Source organism: Engystomops pustulosus, chromosome 10, assembly GCF_040894005.1.
Source record: "Engystomops pustulosus chromosome 10, aEngPut4.maternal, whole genome shotgun sequence".
NCBI lineage: Eukaryota > Metazoa > Chordata > Amphibia > Anura > Leptodactylidae > Engystomops > Engystomops pustulosus.
In genome coordinates, this window is record NC_092420.1 from 14,498,710 (window position 1) to 14,518,627 (window position 19,918).

General features: G+C 42.4%; 1 protein-coding gene across 2 annotated transcripts in view; it reads right to left on the reverse strand.

The window, feature by feature from the left end:
• The window catches only part of LOC140104008 (uncharacterized), a 33,635-nt gene extending 14,830 nt beyond the window's left edge, over positions 1-18,805 (reverse strand). For both annotated transcript variants that reach the window (XR_011850224.1, XM_072127333.1), the window contains exons 1-8: positions 18,560-18,805; positions 16,289-16,451; positions 16,027-16,052; positions 11,867-12,090; positions 6,193-6,429; positions 4,579-4,647; positions 4,280-4,493; positions 2,693-2,901 (exon numbers count right to left, since the gene is read on the reverse strand). Coding sequence is in view for 1 of the 2 variants with exons in the window: in XM_072127333.1 (XP_071983434.1) it covers positions 2,693-2,901; positions 4,280-4,493; positions 4,579-4,647; positions 6,193-6,429; positions 11,867-12,090; positions 16,027-16,052; positions 16,289-16,451; positions 18,560-18,803 (1,386 nt within the window). In the remaining variant the exon portion in view is untranslated. The remainder of the gene's footprint in view (positions 1-2,692; positions 2,902-4,279; positions 4,494-4,578; positions 4,648-6,192; positions 6,430-11,866; positions 12,091-16,026; positions 16,053-16,288; positions 16,452-18,559) is intronic.
• Between the last annotated feature and the right edge of the window lie 1,113 nt (positions 18,806-19,918).

Below are 19,918 nucleotides of genomic sequence, written 5' to 3' on the forward strand. Positions count from 1 at the left end.
CGATAACACTTAAAGGGTTCAGTTATCAGTGCAACATTAATTAACTAAAAGTGCTTCGCAAATTATTCATTATTGTGCCAATTATGCTGAACGAGAGGTTGCTACAAGAAAACAAACCACTACACATCGATACCAGCCTCGCCTTTGCCTGTGGTCGGATGATACATGGTTCTGTATGGTACCAGTTTTAGTCAATATTTCAAGTCCAATTTGGTTCTAGAGGCTTAAAGTTGATGCCACTACAATATTTCGGATAGGTTTCTACTATTGTCAAACCATAAAGCCAACAGGAGCACGTGAGTGCACAAGTCACTGCTCACCACAAAATCAACACTCCCCTCTCCTGCTGCCATCGTCATTGTTACCATTTTATGGATCTCTATCCCCACCTCATGACGCTGCTCAGTATGTGAAACCCTGTTTTCGCCACCAAACTCAACTCTGACTAGATCTCTGCCTGATCACTGACTTACTCTTCTTACATTGCCCCAATATTCAGGAACTGATTGGTTATAGAGTTTGTAGCCCCACCCAAAACAACATACTGTTACAGGAGTCGCTGCAACCCCACAAAATCGGTGTAATCTTCCTCCACTGCTGTCACTAATTCCTTGGCCTTATATATAGAATGTAGTATGCAGCCCTGTACACCAGCTTAATCATATCCATGGCCCGGTCACTGTCTGCCATTGGACCAGCACACTACTCTCCTGCTGCTGTGCGCATTCTTAGGATCTGGTTGGTTATAATGGGGGTCATTTACTAAGGGCCTGATTCGCGTTTTCCCGACGTGTTACCTGAATATTTCCGATTTGCGCCGATTTCCCCTGAATTGCCCCGGGATTTTGGAGCACGCGATCTGATTGTGGCGCATCGGCGCTGGCATGCACGCGGCGGAAATCAGGGGGCGTGGTCGAATGAAAACCCGACGGATTCGGAAAAACCGCCGCATTTAAAAAAAAAATGTCTTGCGGAGCTTGCACTTACCTTCACTCAGCCTGGCTCGGTGTATTCCAGAGCGTTCTGGGGAACTTCAGTGCAGCAGCGCCACCTGGTGGACGTCGGAGGAACTACCTTAAAGAATCCCGGCCGGGCCCGAATCCACCACAGAGAAGGCGCCGCTGGATCGTGAATGGACCGGGTAAGTAAATCTGCCCCAATGTTTTTATTTTCATCATGACGTTTGTCACATGTACACCTTGTTCTTGACAACATAGTCACATGAATTGAAAGGGCATTGCTTCCCACAAAATCAGCACACTCCTCTCCTCCTGCTGTCTTTCTAATATTATAATTAGATCTGTTAACTTTTCTCATAAAATGTTCTACACCCCGATCACATGCACCCCTATCCTAACGAACATAATCACATGAATTCACAAGTCATTGCTACCTACAAGATCAACTTATTCCTATCCTGCTGCTGCTCATATTGTAATGGGATTTGGCAAGTTGTCTCATATGTCTCGGTCTCCAGTCACCTTGCAGTCAAGAAACCTACTGCATCTCTCCCCTATAGTAAGGATAGGACCATCATAATATAACAGGTCACTGTCTCCCTCAAGATCGGCACACTCTTCTCCTGCTGCTGCCTTCCTGTTCTCATTTGTATCAGTCTTCAGTCACCTTGCATTCAAAAAACCTACTGCATCTCCACTCTTACGTATATTATGATGGTCCTATCCTCACTATAACAGGTCACTGTGTCCCTCAAGATCTGCACACTCCTCCCCTGCTGCTGCCTTCTTGCTCATGTTGTAATGGAATTTCGCAAATTTTCTCATATGTCTCAGTCATCAGTCACCTTTCTGTCAAGAAACCTACTGCATCTCCACTACAGTGAGGAGAGGACCATCATAATATAACAGGTCACTGTCTCCCTCAAGATCAGCACACTCCTCTCCTCGCCTTCTTGCTCATGTTGTAATGGAATTTGGCAAATTTTCTCATATGTCTCACTCATCAGTCACCTTCCTGTAAAGAAACCTGCTGCATCTCCACTCTTATAGTGAGGATAGGACCATCATAATATAACAGGTCACTGTCTCCCTCAAGATCAGCACACTCCTCTCCTGCTGCTGCCTTCTTGCTCATGTTGTAATGGAATTTGGCAAATTTTCTCATTTGTATCAGTCTTCAGTCATATTGAAGTCAAACAACCTACTGCATCTCCGCTCTTATATTTTGATGGTCCTATCATCACTATAACAAGTCACTGTCTCCCTCAAGATAATATAACTCCTCTCCTGCTGCTGCTTTCTTGCTCATGTTGTAATGGGATTTGGCAAGTTGTCTCATATGTCTCAGTCATCAGTCACCTTGCAAGAAACCTACTGCATCTCTACTCTTATAGTGAGGATAGGTCCATCATAATAAAACAGGTTACTGTCTCCCTCAAGATCAGCACACTCCTCTCCTGCTGCTGCCTTCCTGCTCATGTTGTAATGGGGTTTGGCAAATTTTCTCATATGTCTCAGTCTTCGGCATCTCCGCTGTTATAGTGAGGATAGGACCATCATAATATAACAGGTCACTGTCTCCCTCAAGATCAGCACACTCCTCTCCTGCTGCTGTTATCTATTGTGTTCATTTCCAGCCTGCTTCTAGGCAGGGTATACACACGTCAAACAAAGGAGCTCGCACTATGAATCACGTGATTTTGGAAAATGAATAGTTTAGCGACACCACCTACCTGACAGCACATGAACAGGCCGCGCAAGTTCACGCTAAATGTTTTATCCCATTCCTCCATTGTTGTATCCTCACTGGCTGAATTCATATTAATTCCCGCATTATTACAGGCAATGTCCATTTTCCCCCAATTAGCCACAATTGTGTCCATAACTCTTTTCACGTCTTCTTCTTTGCTAATATCGGCTGCCATAGCAACAGATTGGATGCCTGTAAAAATAATTCATGGAAGGAAAATTAGGTGAGTTGAAAAGTTCTGGATAAAAAAAAAAAAAAAAGAAAAGAAATAAAGGAATAACAATAATTTATAAATATGTATGGAGTTGTCTTTCTATTCAGATTGAAAGTTTATCGCACGCGCTCAATCAAAACGTTATTTACCGGATGATCCCGATTTTCAGTTTGACTAAACAATGTATCAACGTACAAGCGGTTTATTGGGGAATATCGCCCCCTTGTGGTCAATGATAACTATGACATGTATCATACTTGTGAATACAGCTAAGTGCTGAAGAGGGTGAAGGAACTGGCTGCAGCAGGTTAAGTTCACTCCTTATAACTACCCAGTAGTGGACTATAATATAGGCGGTTTGGGTGGTCGCCCAGGGTCCATGACCACATGAACCAATCGCCAAGTCTGGTACTGACCTGGTAAAGATAATAAAGGAAAGGGCTTCCAGCTGTGAAATCTTCATGGTCTCAACACATACATATAGAAAGGTCCTTCCAGGACCTTTAAAGGTCCTCCAAAGGTCCTCAAACTGCAGAATTAAAAATAAACAGAAGGCACACCCCTCATTGGACTTGTAATAGCCCACAATTATGATACAGCCAAGGGCCCATGGCCAACTTAATTAACCCCTCCAACTACTAGAGAGGAATTTACAAAAACCTTCTTTGATATCTGGCACACAGTGTTAGACTTGGTGTTTTTTCTAATCAGATTAAAAAATTGAGACCTTTAGGCAGTATTCACATATTGCAGAAAAGCAAAAAAAATTTTTATTTTGTCTATAATTTTACATCCCAAGTTGCATTTGTTGCACTAAGCCCCACCCACTTGTCTGATTAAGTGCTGTACTCTCTAATTTTACCTTAAAATGTAAATGAAGCTATAAACGCTAGTGGTTGGGCAAGTGGGTGGGGCTTAGAAGAATGGGTGTGTCTTGCTGGGCAAGGGCAGGGCTTGTGATGGGGAGGGGGGAGGGGCTCCACATTCAATGCAGAACCAAGAAAGAATGGCATGTCCCTATCGCAGTGCTGTCCACCACTTCCAAATGTGAGGACGATGAATCGAGATGGAGAGGAGAAGCAGCAGAGGTGGGCCTGGCTCTGCCGCATCACACCAAGGGTTGGAGTCTAGTATTAGACAAGCCGCAAGGTACAACTATGCATGGGGTCTCAAAAGTTCCATGTCTTTCCCTGCTTGATAATAGGGTCCTCTGATGACAAGGTCCAGGAGAATGGAGAAGTGGTCAGACATGAAGACCTCTCCCCATTCAAATGTATAGGGTACTCAAAAAGCTGAGCTAAACTCAAACCCATCTCATAAAACACCCACCCATAATCATATATGCCCACCTTTTACCTTTAAGGTGCAATTCATTGGCCACAGCTTCAGCTTTTTCAAGTGCCATGTCTACCACGGCCACTTTAGCGCCGGCTTCTCCCAGAGCATGAGCGAAGGCTCGTCCGATGCCTTGACCTCCTCCAGTGATGTATGCCACCTTCCCATCCAAGCGTAGACGCTCCAGTATAGAGCGACCATTGAGTCCTCGGAAGACATCATCCATCACAGCCCCCTTATAGACAGGTAGAGAAAGTAATTTTTGCATTCATTTGGCCACTACTCAAAGCACGGAATCAAAATATCATAACTCCTCTTACCATTGTGTCAGCAACATGTGAAACAGGCGATCGCTTTAGAATAGTCACGCCCTCTACTGGTAGCACTACCTTTAAAAGAGAAAAAATCAGTAATCACCACTCTTGCTATCAACCACTGTGTGTGGGCGAAGTGATCAGGACTCCCTGTCAATCACTGTGTGTGGGCAGAGTAATCAGGACTCTCACTGTCAATCACTGTGTGTGGCTAGAGTAACCTGGACTCTCACTGTCAATCACTATGTGTGGGCAGAGTAATCAGGACTCTCACTGTCATTCACTATGTGAGGGTGGGGTAATCAGGACTCTCACTGTGTGTGGACGGAGTAATCAGGACTCTCACTGTCAATCACTGTGTGGGTGGGGTAATCAGGACTCACACTGTCAATCACTGTGTGTGGGCGGGGTAATCAGATCTCTCACTGTCAATCACTGTGTGTGGGTGGGGTAATCAGGACTCTCACTGTTAATCATTGTGTGTGGGTAGAGTAACCAGGACTCTCACTGTCAATCATGGTGTTTGGGTGAAGTAATCAGGACTCACTGTCAATCACTATGTGTGGGTGGAGTGATCAGGACTCTCCCCTCCCTGTTAATCACTATGTGTGGGAGAGAAGAGTAATCTGGACTCTCTTTGTCAACCACTGGGTGTGGGTGGGATAATTAGGCTTCTCCCTGTCAAAGACTGTGTGTGGGCAGAGTAATCAGGACTCTCACTGTCAATCACTGTGTGTGGGTGGAGTAATCAGAACTCTCACTGTCAATCACTGTGTGTGTGCAAAGTAATCAGGAAACTCACTGTCAATCATTGTGTGTGGGCGGGGTAATCAGGACTCTCACTGTCAATCACTGTGTGTGGGAGGAGTAATCAAGACGCTAACTGTCAATCACTGTGTTTGGGTGGAGTAATCAGGACTCCCACTGTCAATCACTGCGTGGGCAGAGTAATCAGGACTCTCACTATCAATAACCCTGTGTGGGCGAAGTAATCATGACTAACTGTCAATCACTGTGTGTGGGCAGAGTAATCAGGACTCCTGGAAGTCCTAATACCGTACTCCATATTGTTTATATCAGTAATTACCTACAGTGGTGACCCTTTCATTTTATTTAAAACTTGGCAATGTAATTTTAAAATTTTCAATATACTGAATAAGAATATCTAAATAATCCACTGGAGATAGACTCTAAGAGTTAACTCTATAGGAAATAACAGCAAGATTGTAACAATGTTAAATACTGACAATCTCTGCTTCGTGTAAGTTATCTTGTAACCACATCTTCTACTTGTGACTACTGTCCTCTGTCCGTGCAGAACAAAATGGAGGATTTTTCATGCTTTCTTTTCTACTACAGGACAACAGATAATTTAATAAAAATAAATTGCATTATATCTCATTATCGCTGGAAAAAGAGGAATCCGCAATAAAAAATTTCATCTGGAGTTCCCCTTTAACAGTGTCATATTATAAAATGCTGTGTTCCCAGTAACCAGAGCATTAAAGGCGCCTTTCTGTCCTAACTGGATTGTTAAAATTAAATATTTCCTTCTGTTTGTTCAATTACTCTCCCAACATCGGAGCGTTGCATTCTGTATTCCTGCCTGATAGCACTAACCTGCTTCACTCTGGTGTCTGCATTAATTACATCTGTCATTCCCTCGGACCTTAATCCCATCTCATCATTGATGTGCTCCCGGCTTCTCGTCTCGTTTGCAGGAACGTTTTGTACGCAAATCACACCATCCATTTTTAGCATATTGCTGTTCATAATCAGGTTGTAATAGTTTATAGGATTCTCCTCCGTAGCGTCGATAAACACCATGTCATACTGCTCGCCCGAAGCGGCGATCCTCTGCAAGACAACAAACAGACACGGAATACAGATGTATCCTGATTAAGTGTGAAAACGGAACGAGCCGCCTGATAATGAAGGGGGCTCGGATAGACGGCAAGCAGAACCAAAGCGCGCAAATGTAGTTACGTCCTCCAGGAAAACCTGACATCATTCTTCTTCTGCTAGACTAAAGTGGCGTTAAATTACAGAATAGCGGAGTCAAGTTTAGGATAAAGAAGGTCAACGGGGTGAAGAGTGTCCATGAAGTGGTTATTTATTATTGCTAATTAAAGGCAAAAATAATTACTTCGGGACCATCATCGGGTAATTAGACTGAACTGAGAAGCCTCGCTGATTGAATAAAAAAATGATGTGTGAGGTTTTTTGACCGTAGGCAAAACTAATTAAAGGGATGACATTCCACGTCGTATCCATGGAACACCTTCTAGGGATCTCCACCCAAGAATTCTGGAAGAGAGAGATGTACACATTCATATGTGTTTACATTGGCCACCTTTATGTGGAGATGAACTTTTACCTAAAGGATCTGAAGAGGAGGAAGACTATGGGACTCATTTACAAAGGGTCCGTCTGACGCACTTTCGTTGGGTTCGATTTCTGTTTTCCGCTGAATTGCCCCGGGATTTTGGTGCACGCAATAGGATTTTGGCGCATCTGCGCCGGCTTGCACGCGACAGAAATCGTGGGGCGTGGCCGGTGGACAACCCGACGGATTCGGACAAACCTCGGAATTTAAAAACGCGATTGTGTCACAAGATCAAGCACTCACATGCACCGGGAAGAAGCAGGTGAACTCCGGCGGACCTCAGCGGGGAAGTGACAGATGCAGGAACTCGGGCGCACGATCTTCATGAATCGCACCGGACCCGAATCCTCATCGGACAACGGACCGCAGGATCGCGACAGGACAGGGTAAGTAAATGTGCCCCTATGACTCAAAGGGATCCAGCTGTACCCAAAGTGGTCTTGACCATGGAAATAAGACCAAGAACAAGCTCAACCGAGAATTTTGTGGACATCTATGAATCTTTCTTAGTTTAGGACACTAAAGATCAGTTGGTGGCCTCTAGGAATGAGCAGGCCCTTTCTAGTTCAGGTACCAAATCAATATGCTCAACCTCCACTGGTAACAGTAGCAATCGGTGCTGGCAAAGCTGCTGGTGGCAGTCTCCTGAGGGTTGTGCACAGGACAGCTGAGCGCCTCAAGTACTGGTTGGGAGCTGGATCCCACCCCCGGAGTACTGTGTGGAGCAGGAGCTGGACGGGCTGCTCTAGGCACCGTGCCCCTGGTGCCTAGCAGCAAATACGGCCCTGAGTGCAGGGTCAGAAGGAAAGAGCAGGACCCATTTCCACTTAATTCCTAGAACCATGCTAGAACTTGCTCCTCCCTTCAGACCCTGCAAAAGGTATAACTTAATAAATCAGCTGGAGGTTGTTATGTTTCCTCCAGGTCCTCCAGTTTCCTCCCACACTCCAAAAACATACAGGTAGGTTGATTAGACTATGGGACTCATTTACAAAGGGTCCGTCTGACGCACTTTCGTTGGGTTCGATTTCTGTTTTCCGCTGAATTGCCCCGGGATTTTGGTGCACGCAATAGGATTTTGGCGCATCTGCGCCGGCTTGCACGCGACAGAAATCGTGGGGCGTGGCCGGTGGACAACCCGACGGATTCGGACAAACCTCGGAATTTAAAAACGCGATTGTGTCACAAGATCAAGCACTCACATGCACCGGGAAGAAGCAGGTGAACTCCGGCGGACCTCAGCGGGGAAGTGACAGATGCAGGAACTCGGGCGCACGATCTTCATGAATCGCACCGGACCCGAATCCTCATCGGACAACGGACCGCAGGATCGCGACAGGACAGGGTAAGTAAATGTGCCCCTATGACTCAAAGGGATCCAGCTGTACCCAAAGTGGTCTTGACCATGGAAATAAGACCAAGAACAAGCTCAACCGAGAATTTTGTGGACATCTATGAATCTTTCTTAGTTTAGGACACTAAAGATCAGTTGGTGGCCTCTAGGAATGAGCAGGCCCTTTCTAGTTCAGGTACCAAATCAATATGCTCAACCTCCACTGGTAACAGTAGCAATCGGTGCTGGCAAAGCTGCTGGTGGCAGTCTCCTGAGGGTTGTGCACAGGACAGCTGAGTGCCTCAAGTACTGGTTGGGAGCTGGATCCCACCCCCGGAGTACTGTGTGGAGCAGGAGCTGGACGGGCTGCTCTAGGCACCGTGCCCCTGGTGCCTAGCAGCAAATACGGCCCTGAGTGCAGGGTCTGAAGGAAAGAGCAGGACCCATTTCCACTTAATTCCTAGAACCATGCTAGAACTTGCTCCTCCCTTCAGACCCTGCAAAAGGTATAACTTAATAAATCAGCTGGAGGTTGTTATGTTTCCTCCAGGTCCTCCAGTTTCCTCCCACACTCCAAAAACATACAGGTAGGTTGATTAGATTGTGAGCCCCATTGGGGACAGGGACTGATCTGACAAGCTCTGTGCAGCGCTGCGTAATCTGTGTGCGCTATATAAATAAAGAATTATTATTATTCTGGACTAAACTTCTCCTAGTCCCACTCCCAGAACTCCCATGATGTATGAGGCAGCATAGAAGGACTCCGGGTCCCCCATTCTGCAGATCATGGGTGGGGAGGAATCATTGGAGCAATGGTGACCTCTATATGTTTTTGATTTGTGTTTCTCTCAATGAGGATGAATGGGGGATTTCTCGAGTGGGGCAGTATTTTGGATACTTCTAGAATGGAACCATTGGATGGAATGCACATAATGTTACATTTGTTTCTATAGTCTCTTTTGTAGACATGTATACTGCAATACCCTAGTCATGTACCTTCAGACTTACTGTACTGTAGTCGCATGTCACAGATCCAGGTCCTTAACTATTCACATTCCCCAGAAAGGGCATAAAAATCAATACACATTTTAGGTTTTTTTTTTTGGTAATAACATCTCTTGAAATTGAAAACCCCTTTACCTCCTTCTCAAATCTGAAGCGATTTCTAATATTTTTTTTTTTCTGAATTAACCTTTCATATCAAAAGGAGCAATTCTGCAATCTGGAGACTTCACCACAATTTCATGCATAATTTATTCCCCGAGTTTAACGCTAAATGCGGAGCTGTTGACTTTGTAAAAGCGCTGTCTGACTTTGCTAGCTGTGTGCCAGATCTGAGGCTTTCCTCTCTCTTGAGACTAAAAAAAAGCATAAACTACAGAAACGAGCGCAGGATAAAGACGGCTAAACAACAAACCGGTCCCCGTACCTTCAAAACCAGATTTTAAAGGGGAGGCTTCACTTTCAATTGGCGGACACTTACTCATAAATCCAGGCATCATGATTGTGCTATCTTCTTATATTTGTTATCCATGACCTCCCTCCTTCTAAAATCAACTTCTAAAATTATGCTAATGTGCCTGAAAGGCTACTGAGGTGGTTCCCAGAACCACTCCATGCTGCAGATTCATTGACTGTTACACTGTCTATTCCTCCCCCTCTGCCAAAAGTAATCTTACTGCAGCAGAGGGAGTTTCAGTACACAGTGGGAGGGGAAGTGTAACAACCCTTGAATATGCAGCATTGAGGGCTTTTGGAACTACCCCAGTAGCCTTTCTGGCTCTTTAGCATAATTTTAAAAGTTGATTTTAGAAGGAAGGTGCCTGGATCTATGAGTAAGTCTCCCTGCAGTAACTACTGACCAGCTGAGTACTGCAGGACAGAAGCCTCTTCTCCATCCAGAGAGGAATAATGCCACCCCTCTTCCTGCTCTCCACCATGACAGCTCCCTCCACCCCCCAATAATGGTGGCCCAGATGTAGAAGATTGAAGAGGACCTTCCAGTCAAAATCTTAACCAACACCAACTCTTTATGGCTATCGCTTTACTTATTTATACATATTTGGAATTTTCTCTCTAGCCCTCAATAATAGTCAATATTTTTTAGATCTCTACTGTCAGATGGGAGGAGCCAGGCTATCTTCCCCCAGCACAGGTCCACCAATATGATAAAAAGTCTAATTAGCATACTTTCAGGTTGGATTTGATGCCAGGTATGCTCCCTCTGTCACCTGAGTAACCCTGCACTGGAGAACACAGCCTGGTTCCACCTACTTGACAACAGGGAATCGAAATTAATCACATTTATTGCTCGGGTATGGTGACGGCTAGAAAGAAACTTCCAATTGTAAAGGAATCAGTGGAGCATCACCTATTAAACGATGCAGAAAGATGGAGGCAGTGGGAGGTTCTCTAACAGATTAGGTTTAGGACTAGGGATTTGTTGATCCCTATCTACTTGTTATATGCTAGTGGGTCTCGTGTAGACCATGGGTCAGTCATCACTTTGTACTTCATCTCCATTCTTAGCACTTTGGCAGAGCCTAAATCCCTCTTGGTCCACTCTATTAGACGACTGATGACATCACACCATGGTCTAGAGCACAGTGGACCATGATACATCGAGAAGATAGTTCTGGCTACAGGTCTTTAGCTTTACTCATTACATACAATGTGGTACATAGGGTTAGCCACTTTACATTAAAGGGTCATTAGGGTGGAAACTGTGGCTGGAAGAAGTTCGGGTTGGATTAAGAAAAGGAAGAAAAATAATGGGGGTCATTTACTAAGGGCCCAATTCGCGTTTTCCCGACGTGTTACCCGAATATTTCCGATTTGCGCCAATTTCCCCGGAATTGCCCGGACGTGATCGGATTGTGGAGCATCGGCGCTGGCATGCACGTGATGGAAATCGGGGGCGTGGCTGAACGAAAACCTGACGGATTTGGAAAAACTGCTGCATTTTAAAAAAAAAAATTGCGGGACTCGCGCTTACCTTCAGTCGGTCCGGCTTGGTGAAGATCAGTGCATTCCTGGGAACTTCAGCGCAGCAGCGCCACCTGGTGGACGTTGGAGGAACTACCTTAGTGAATCCCGGCTGGACCCGAATCCACCACAGAGAACGTGCCGCTGGATCGCGAATGGACCGGGTAAGTAAATCTGCCCCAATGTTCAAATAGAAGCTCTGAAGCATAGGTGGTTAACGTCTGATCAATGGGAGTCCAATGTTTGGAAACCCCAGTGATCAAGGGAATGGGGTCCTTAGGGTCACCTAGTGAATGACCAAAGTATCTGAACACTCACAAAGAAGACTGCTTTACTTTGTATTGTGGCTGTGGTTGGTATTACATTATGTAACTCCGATTAGCTGCAACTAGAGCGTGTGGCCAGTGGGAAGGAGACAGATTGGTTAACATTGTCATGGCTGTAAGGGCGCGGGAGATTGAATGGACATAACTGCCCAGGTTAGAAGCAGAGGAGGTGTCCAGTAGCTGAGGGCCCTAAAAGTAGAATTTTTAGGTATTTTTACAATCTATATGATGTAAATCCGATGTGTAATATTATATGTTAGGTACCTTTAAGATATCTTCTGTTTTTCCTAATTGGGTCTGTATCTTCTTTCCACTGGAAGACTCTTTCGAAGAAGGTTCTTGTTCCGAACCGGAAACGCAAGAAACTATCTCCCCATCTTCTGCCAAGTGTTCTAACAAGTCTTGTAGGTTTCCTCCCGAGTGATGGGGCAAACAAAGGATCCTTTTTGGTCTTGTTAGATGTGTCAACATTTTATAAACTTGATTAACTATGGAGAGACAGAAATCCAATTCATTGGAATGCACAATGAGATCCTGTTGGGCCTTGGGGTTTTCGATGACACTCTCCATTTTAGAAGAGCAGAATGAAAACTAAAGAACACTCAGCCATAAAAGGGTTACATGATACATCACACAAGACCTATACACCCTCTGTTCCTGATTGGTCAAGGCCAAACTACTGTGATCACTAAGGTTAGGGTCTTCAGGTGCCCAATGTAAATTCTGCATTGGTGCGAATGTGTGACCATTGCTCCATTCCATACAATACGAATGTGAAATGATCGAAAGGGTTTTAAGATCGGGGGTTAACACGACTGCTGTCCGTGTTAGGGACATGTTTCCTACATGTTCACTACATGTTTCCTCAAAATAGAGTGACTTCCACTTTCAGGCCTGTGATTACACATCTTCTTAGTCATTGGCTCGTTTTAAGCTCAATTCTCCCATAGTAGCTGCTACAAGGCCTGCAGTGTCAGGGGGCCTGGCCACCCAACCTGCCACACTAACAAAATGGAGAATTATATACAAGAGAGAGCAACTCAGACATATTGAAGGAGTGGAGGGCAGGACACCAGGACTAGGGATCTCTCATCTCTACTTCCTGACATCTATTTCCCTGATATATTCAGCAGCTACGGGACGGCATGAAGTATCTGTGGCCTTTAACGTCCCTTCGATAAGAAGACAACCTGAGAATATATACTGTGCATATGTGTGTCTGAATGTGTAAATGTATGGATGTGTATATGATCTATATGTGTGTATATGTGATGTATATATGCTGTGTGTATATGTGATGTATATATGCTGTGTGTATATGTGATGTATATATGCTGTGTGTGTATATGTGATGTATATATGCTGTGTGTATATGCTCTATATGTGTGTATATGTTATGTGTATATAGACTACGGGGCATATTTATGGCGCAGAGGCCCTGAGATAATCGCAAATGCTAGCTTAATACTAGCACTTGCGATTATTTGACCCAATCCTCCACCTTCACATCAGTGGGACGTGGCCGAGCAGAGGGCGTGGCCGGTCAGGAGTGGGCTGGCGTAGGGCACTACTGTCCCCGTTCCGGCGCTCCGGGCGACTTTTCATATGCTTCCGCCTCTTGATGTATCCCGCTGTGAATATGCAACAGCGGGGCCTTCATACGCTGGCGCTCAAGTGCCAGCGTATGATAAATATACCCCTATATGTGTGTATATGTGATGTGTATATATTCTACATGTGTGTATATGTGATGTATATATGCTGTGTGTGTATATGCTCTATATATAGGTGGATGTGATGTGTATATGTAGTATCGGGGAGATTTATCAAAAGTGTTCTAGTTGCCCATGGAAACCAATCAGAGCTCAGATTTACTTTCAAGGGAAAATGAAAGAGGAACTCTGATTGGTTGCTATTGGTAACTAGAACAGTTCACTTCTCAGACACTTCTGGTAAATTTCCCCCTACGAGTTTATATGCTGTATCTCTGTATATGGTACTGTATGTATGTGTGTATACCGCATGTTTACACTGTATGCATGGTATATATATGGTGTTATATATATATGGTATATAGTGTTTGCTTAATTTAAGAAGTTTATTTACTATATTTCTGTATATTTGATGTGTCCATACTGTATGTGTGTATAAGACGTGTATATACTGCATGAGTGTGTATATTATGGGGGTAATTTATCATACCCCGGCGCTCGTGTACCGGAATATGATAAAGGCTAGGCCCACCCCTGTCCCGCCGGATATATCATAAGGCTTATGCATCTTGATGTACCCGGCAGGCACCGCACCACCCAGAAAAACTACGCCAGGTCCAACCTTGTGTAGTTTTGTGGAAAAAAACTGCAAACTAATGTTATTTGAAAGCATGTTATTTGGAGCACCTCATGCCCACCCACAATACCAGCGGCCACACCTCTCCACACCCACATGGCATGGATTTGGTGTAGTCGCAAGAATACTGGCAAATTGTGCAAAAAATTGTGATCATATCTACGCCAAAAACGGGCATAGAAGCACTGATAAGTCTCTCCCTGAGTGTATATACTATATTTGTGTAAATGTACAAGTGAGTGCATAAATGTGTGTATGTGTATACATGTGTGTATATGAGTGTATAAATGTGTGTATGTGTATACATGTGTGTATATGAGTGTATAAATGTGTGTAAGTGTATACATGTGTGTATATGAGAGCATACATGTGTGTATGTGTATACATGTGTTTATATGAGTGTATAAATGTGTGTATGTGTATACATGTGTGTATATGAGTGTATAAATGTGTGGAAGTGTATACATGTGTGTATATGAGTGTATAAATGTGTGGAAGTGTATACATGTGTGTATATGAGAGCATACATGTGTGTATGTGTATACATGTGTTTATATGAGAGCATAAATGTGTGTATGTGTATACATGTGTTTATATGAGAGCATAAATGTGTGTATGTGTATACATGCTTGTATATGAGTGCATAAATGTGTGTATGTGTATACATGCGTGTATATGAGAGCATAAATGTGTGTATGTGTATACATGCGTGTATATGAGTGCATAAATGTGTGTATGTGTATACATGTGTCTATGAGTGTATAAATATATGTATGTGTATACATGTGTGTAGCGTATATGAGTGTACAATTGTGTGTATGTGCATACATGTGTGTATATGAGTGCATAAATGTGTGTATGTGTATACGTGTGTCTATGAGTGTATAAATATATGTATGTGTATACATGTGTGTATAAGAGAGCATACATGTGTGTATGTGTATACATGTGTGTATATGAGAGCATACATGTGTGTATGTGTATACATGTGTTTATATGAGAGCATAAATGTGTGTATGTGTATACATGCGTGTATATGAGTGCATAAATGTGTGTATGTGTATACATGCGTGTATATGAGTGCATAAATGTGTGTATGTGTATACGTGTGTCTATGAGTGTATAAATATATGTATGTGTATACATGTGTGTATATGAGTGTATAATTGTGTGTATGTGTATACGTGTGTCTATGAGTGTATAAATATATGTATGTGTATACATGTGTGTAGCGTATATGAGTGTATAATTGTGTGTATGTGTATACATGTTTGTATATGAGTGCGTAAATGTGTGTATGTGTATACGTGTGTCTATGAATGTATAAATATATGTATGTGTATACATGTGTGTATATGAGAGCATACATGTGTGTATGTGTATACATGTGTGTATATGAGTGTATAAATGTGTGTATGTGTATACATGCGTGTATATGAGAGCTTAAATGTGTGTATGTGTATACATGCGTGTATATGAGTGCATAAATGTGTGTATGTGTATACATGTGTCTATGAGTGTATAAATATATGTATGTGTATACCTGTGTGTAGCGTATATGAGTGTATAATTGTGTGTATGTGTATACATGTCTGTATATGAGTGCATAAATGTGTGTATGTGTATACATGTGTCTATGAGTGTATAAATATATGTATGTGTATACATGTGTGTATATGAGAGCATACATGTGTGTATGTGTATACATGTGTGTATATGAGTGTATAAGTGTGTGTATGTGTATACATATGTGTATATGAGTGTATAACTGTATGTGTATACATGTGTGTATATGAGTGTATAAATGTGTGTATGTGTATACATGTGTGTATATGAGTGTATAACTGTGTGTATGTGTATACATGTGTGTATATGAGTGTATAACTGTGTGTGATTGTATAAACCTTTGTGTACAACAATACATATTTTATTAAGGGCCCATGCAGAGGTCTTGTATGGGGCCCCGCTTCTCCTAGTTACGCCCCTGATCGTCACCTATTCTAAGGATCAGTAAACAAAGCAAAAAAATAAATTCTTTTCATGAAGTAGCCACTTGCCCACTGCGGCTCACGTACACAAGGAATCCCGTTCTTTTCGGTTTCTGAAATGACAAAAAAGAAGAAAATTAATTAGATAAAAACATCTGTGACAACTCTTCTACATCCAGCACCATGTATGACGGTGGTGGGATCATAGTCTAATATGTGCTACATCCTATTGAAACACCTTTGGGGCAAGAAGAAAAAACATTCCTAGAGCTTTTCTTAGAAAACCATGTAAAAATCCAAAAATTTGACCATCCATTGTCACCTAGAAGCACAGTTGATGTCTTCTCACCTGGAGGCTTGGTCTAGACGGTCTCCTCCTGGACGTTGGATCATCTCATGTACAATCTCCGAGGCTGCTCCCAGGTGTCTTTTTAGGTCCTCAGGAATCCCATCAATGTCACATAACTGTGTGATTTTAGAGAGGTGATCCATGAGGAGGTCCATCTGTGAGGCTAGGGGAGAAGAGTCAGAATCGTACATTAATATTCATGACTCGACATATTTATGTGACCTATTATAATAATATATAAGTTTTTGGAGAAATATTTTTGGTTTGAGAAATATTTTTTGGGTGATTTTGGGTTGTTTGTTTAGTTAACTCCCTCTTAAAGGGGTTGGTCACCTCTATTAAAATTAGCAATGAGCTGACCCCAACCACAATGTTCAGGTCTGTGCCGAACCGGGATTTCAGCCTGGAGTTCGGCTTTTGGGCTCACTGATCCCACTGGTGGATGATGGATGTCGCTGTTTTCCTGAAGATCATCACTCCCCACTATGTCATCGGGGAGCGACGATCCTTGGTAAAATGGCGGTGTGCGAAGAATCCTTGGAAAAATTTACTAACTCGAACCCGTCCCCTCATACATAATCTAAAATTCTGCACCACTTTCTTAAAATTTAGAGTAAAGCCCCTGGTTGGTTGAGAAATGTCGTTTATGTCATCAGCAGCCCCTCCCATGGGGAGGAGTAGATGGGAGGGGCCTGCCAAGCAGGACACGCCTCCTCTAACACCAGGTTATATAAGATAAAGTTGATTTCTAGGGATGTGAGGGAAAGAACTTTTAGCTAAAGGAATGGTATCAGTTAGTGGGATCCTATGGGGACCTGTCTCTAGCTGTATATGTGAAAATGACAGGTTCCTTTTAAGGTCCTGGAAGGTAGATCAAAGTTATCAATCACAGGACCCTGCATTTCTGGCCATTTTAAGGACAGGAATGGCAGCTAATGAGGTAAAAGACATTTTTAAAACAGAAACTTCAATTTACACTTCCAGAAAGTTGTACCTGTAGCCTGTAACCTTTAAAAGATGTATACTGGTAAATTACATAATATCCTGCACCCACAGTATACAAAAAGCTGGATGTAAAGTGGACGTCCCCTTTAAAGGAAATAAACCCAAGCATATGTGCATATTCATGTGTGCCCCCTGGTTATAAAATGTAACTTTAAAAATATGCAAATGAGCCTCAGGGGCTCCTGGGTACGTCACAACCCCTTCTGTCACCAGCTCTCTGTCAGGGGAAGGGAGGGAGGAGTTGGGCATAAACGCTGAAGGAAGGTGTGAATACCTACCACACGCTGGAGACAGAAGGGGCTTGTGTGATGTACATAGGAGCCCCTGAGGCTCAATTGCATTATTATAAAAGTTCCTTTTCACAAAACATAATCCATTAACAGCTTAATTAAGAATTTTGGGAATCCTCAGGATTCTGAACAGGATTTGAAATGTAGCACTTGGGTGAATAAAGTATGCACTTTCTTTTTGATATATTGGTGTCCTGTCTATCTTTTTGGATTTTTGTACAAAGAAGTAGAGAGTCAAACCACTTAGAAAAGCAAGTACCTACCCGATACTTGTTTTAAAATATAGATGGATAGATAATAGATAGATATGGGATAGATAGATAGATAGATAGATATGAGATAGATAGATATGAGATAGATAGATAGATAGATAGATAGATAGATAGATAGATAGATAGATAGATTATAGATATGAGATAGATAGATTATAGATAGATATGAGATAGAAGATGGATAGATAGATAGATAGATAGATAGATAGATAGATAGATAGGAGATAGATAGATAGATAGATAGATAGATAGATAGATAGATAGATAGATAGATAGATATGATATAGATAGATAGATAGGAGATAGATAGATAGATAGATATGATATAGATAGATATGAGATAGATAGATAGATAGATAGATAGATAGATAGATAGATAGATAGATAGATATGAGATAGATATGAGATAGATAGATAGATAGATAGATAGATATGATATAGATAGATAGATATGAGATAGATAGATATGAGATAGATAGATATGAGATAGATAGATAGGAGATAGATAGATAGATATGAGATAGATAGATAGATAGATATGAGATAGATAGATAGATAGATAGATAGATAGATAGATAGATATGAGATAGATAGATAGATAGATAGATAGATAGATAGATAGATAGAAAGATAGATATGAGATAGATAGATTTCAATAACTACAAGTTTCTCATAAAACAAAGGAATACATTTCCGGCACTTACCTTGGGATCTTTCCATAGTATTCTCAGGATTGCTCGTCTGATGTAGAAGATCTACGTTTTGTCTCACGTGAAGAGAAGACAAGCAGTAAATGACTGAGGGTCCTGGAGAGTCAGTTGTGTAACTAGTGCTATGTGCAGGAATGTGCCCAGACTGGTCGTCCTTACGCCCTTTTAGGCTGCTCTGTGACCTGTGACCTGTGACCTGTGATGTAGAGGAGTGTCCTGTATCTGTGTGGTCACTCATGTGCACGTGCTGAGGCAGCTTTATTCTCTCCTTACTTTATGTAATATCTGTAGAGTTACACAAGCCTGAAGAAGGCCCTGCCCATAGTAACGTTACATAGCCTCACACCTGACGCCTCACGCCTCATCAGCCTCATCCTCAGATTATTCAACGAGAGTGTAATGTGTATTGTGTAACACCCGTCACAGATATTCCCAATGTCTATTAAAGTTATTCCAAAACAAAAACTTTATACCAAAACTTATGAAATCTTCAGAAGAAATCATAAGCTTAATTAAAAGGTTCTTCAGGAAATAGGGGGCGTGCAGATGACGTGAAGGGGAAAATAATCCCCCGCTGCCAATTGCAATTTATTTAACCCCTTACCGACATGTGACGTAATAGTACGTCACATGTCGGGTCCCGGTACATGAAGAGGGCTTGCGGGCCGAGCCCTATCCATAGCCGGTAAGTCTTTGCTGCATATTGCAGCAAAGGCTTACCAGTAACACCCGCGATCGGTGCCGAAGACCCGAAGCTACTTCGATCACGAAGACCCGAAGCTACTTCGGGTTAACCCATTCATTACAATGTGCTGTCAGCACATTGTAATGTATGAGGAGTAAAATCCCCATATACTGCCATACTGTAGTATGGCAGTATATGATAGGATCGTACAGACAGCCTAGGGTTAAAGTACCCTAGGGAGTCTGAAAAATAGTAAAAATAAAAATAAAAAAAAAGTTAAAATAAAAAAATTATAATAAAAAAAACTAAAAATTCAAATCACCCCCCTTTCCCTAGAACTGATATAAATATAAATAAACAGTAAAAATCATAAACACATTAAGTATCGCCGCGTCCGAAAATACCCGAACTATCAAAATATGCTAACGGTTTTTCACTGCGTTTAACCCCGTAACGGAAAATCGCGCCCAAAGTCGAAAATGGCACTTTTTTGGCATTTAAAAAAAATTTTTAAATTCTATAAAAAGTGATCAAACGGTCATACAGTCCTAAAAATGATAATATTGTAAACGTCATCAAAATCCGCAAAAAACGACACTACCCACAGCTCCATACACCAAAGTATGAAAAAGTTATTAGCGTCAGAAGATGGCAAAATCCCCCCAAAA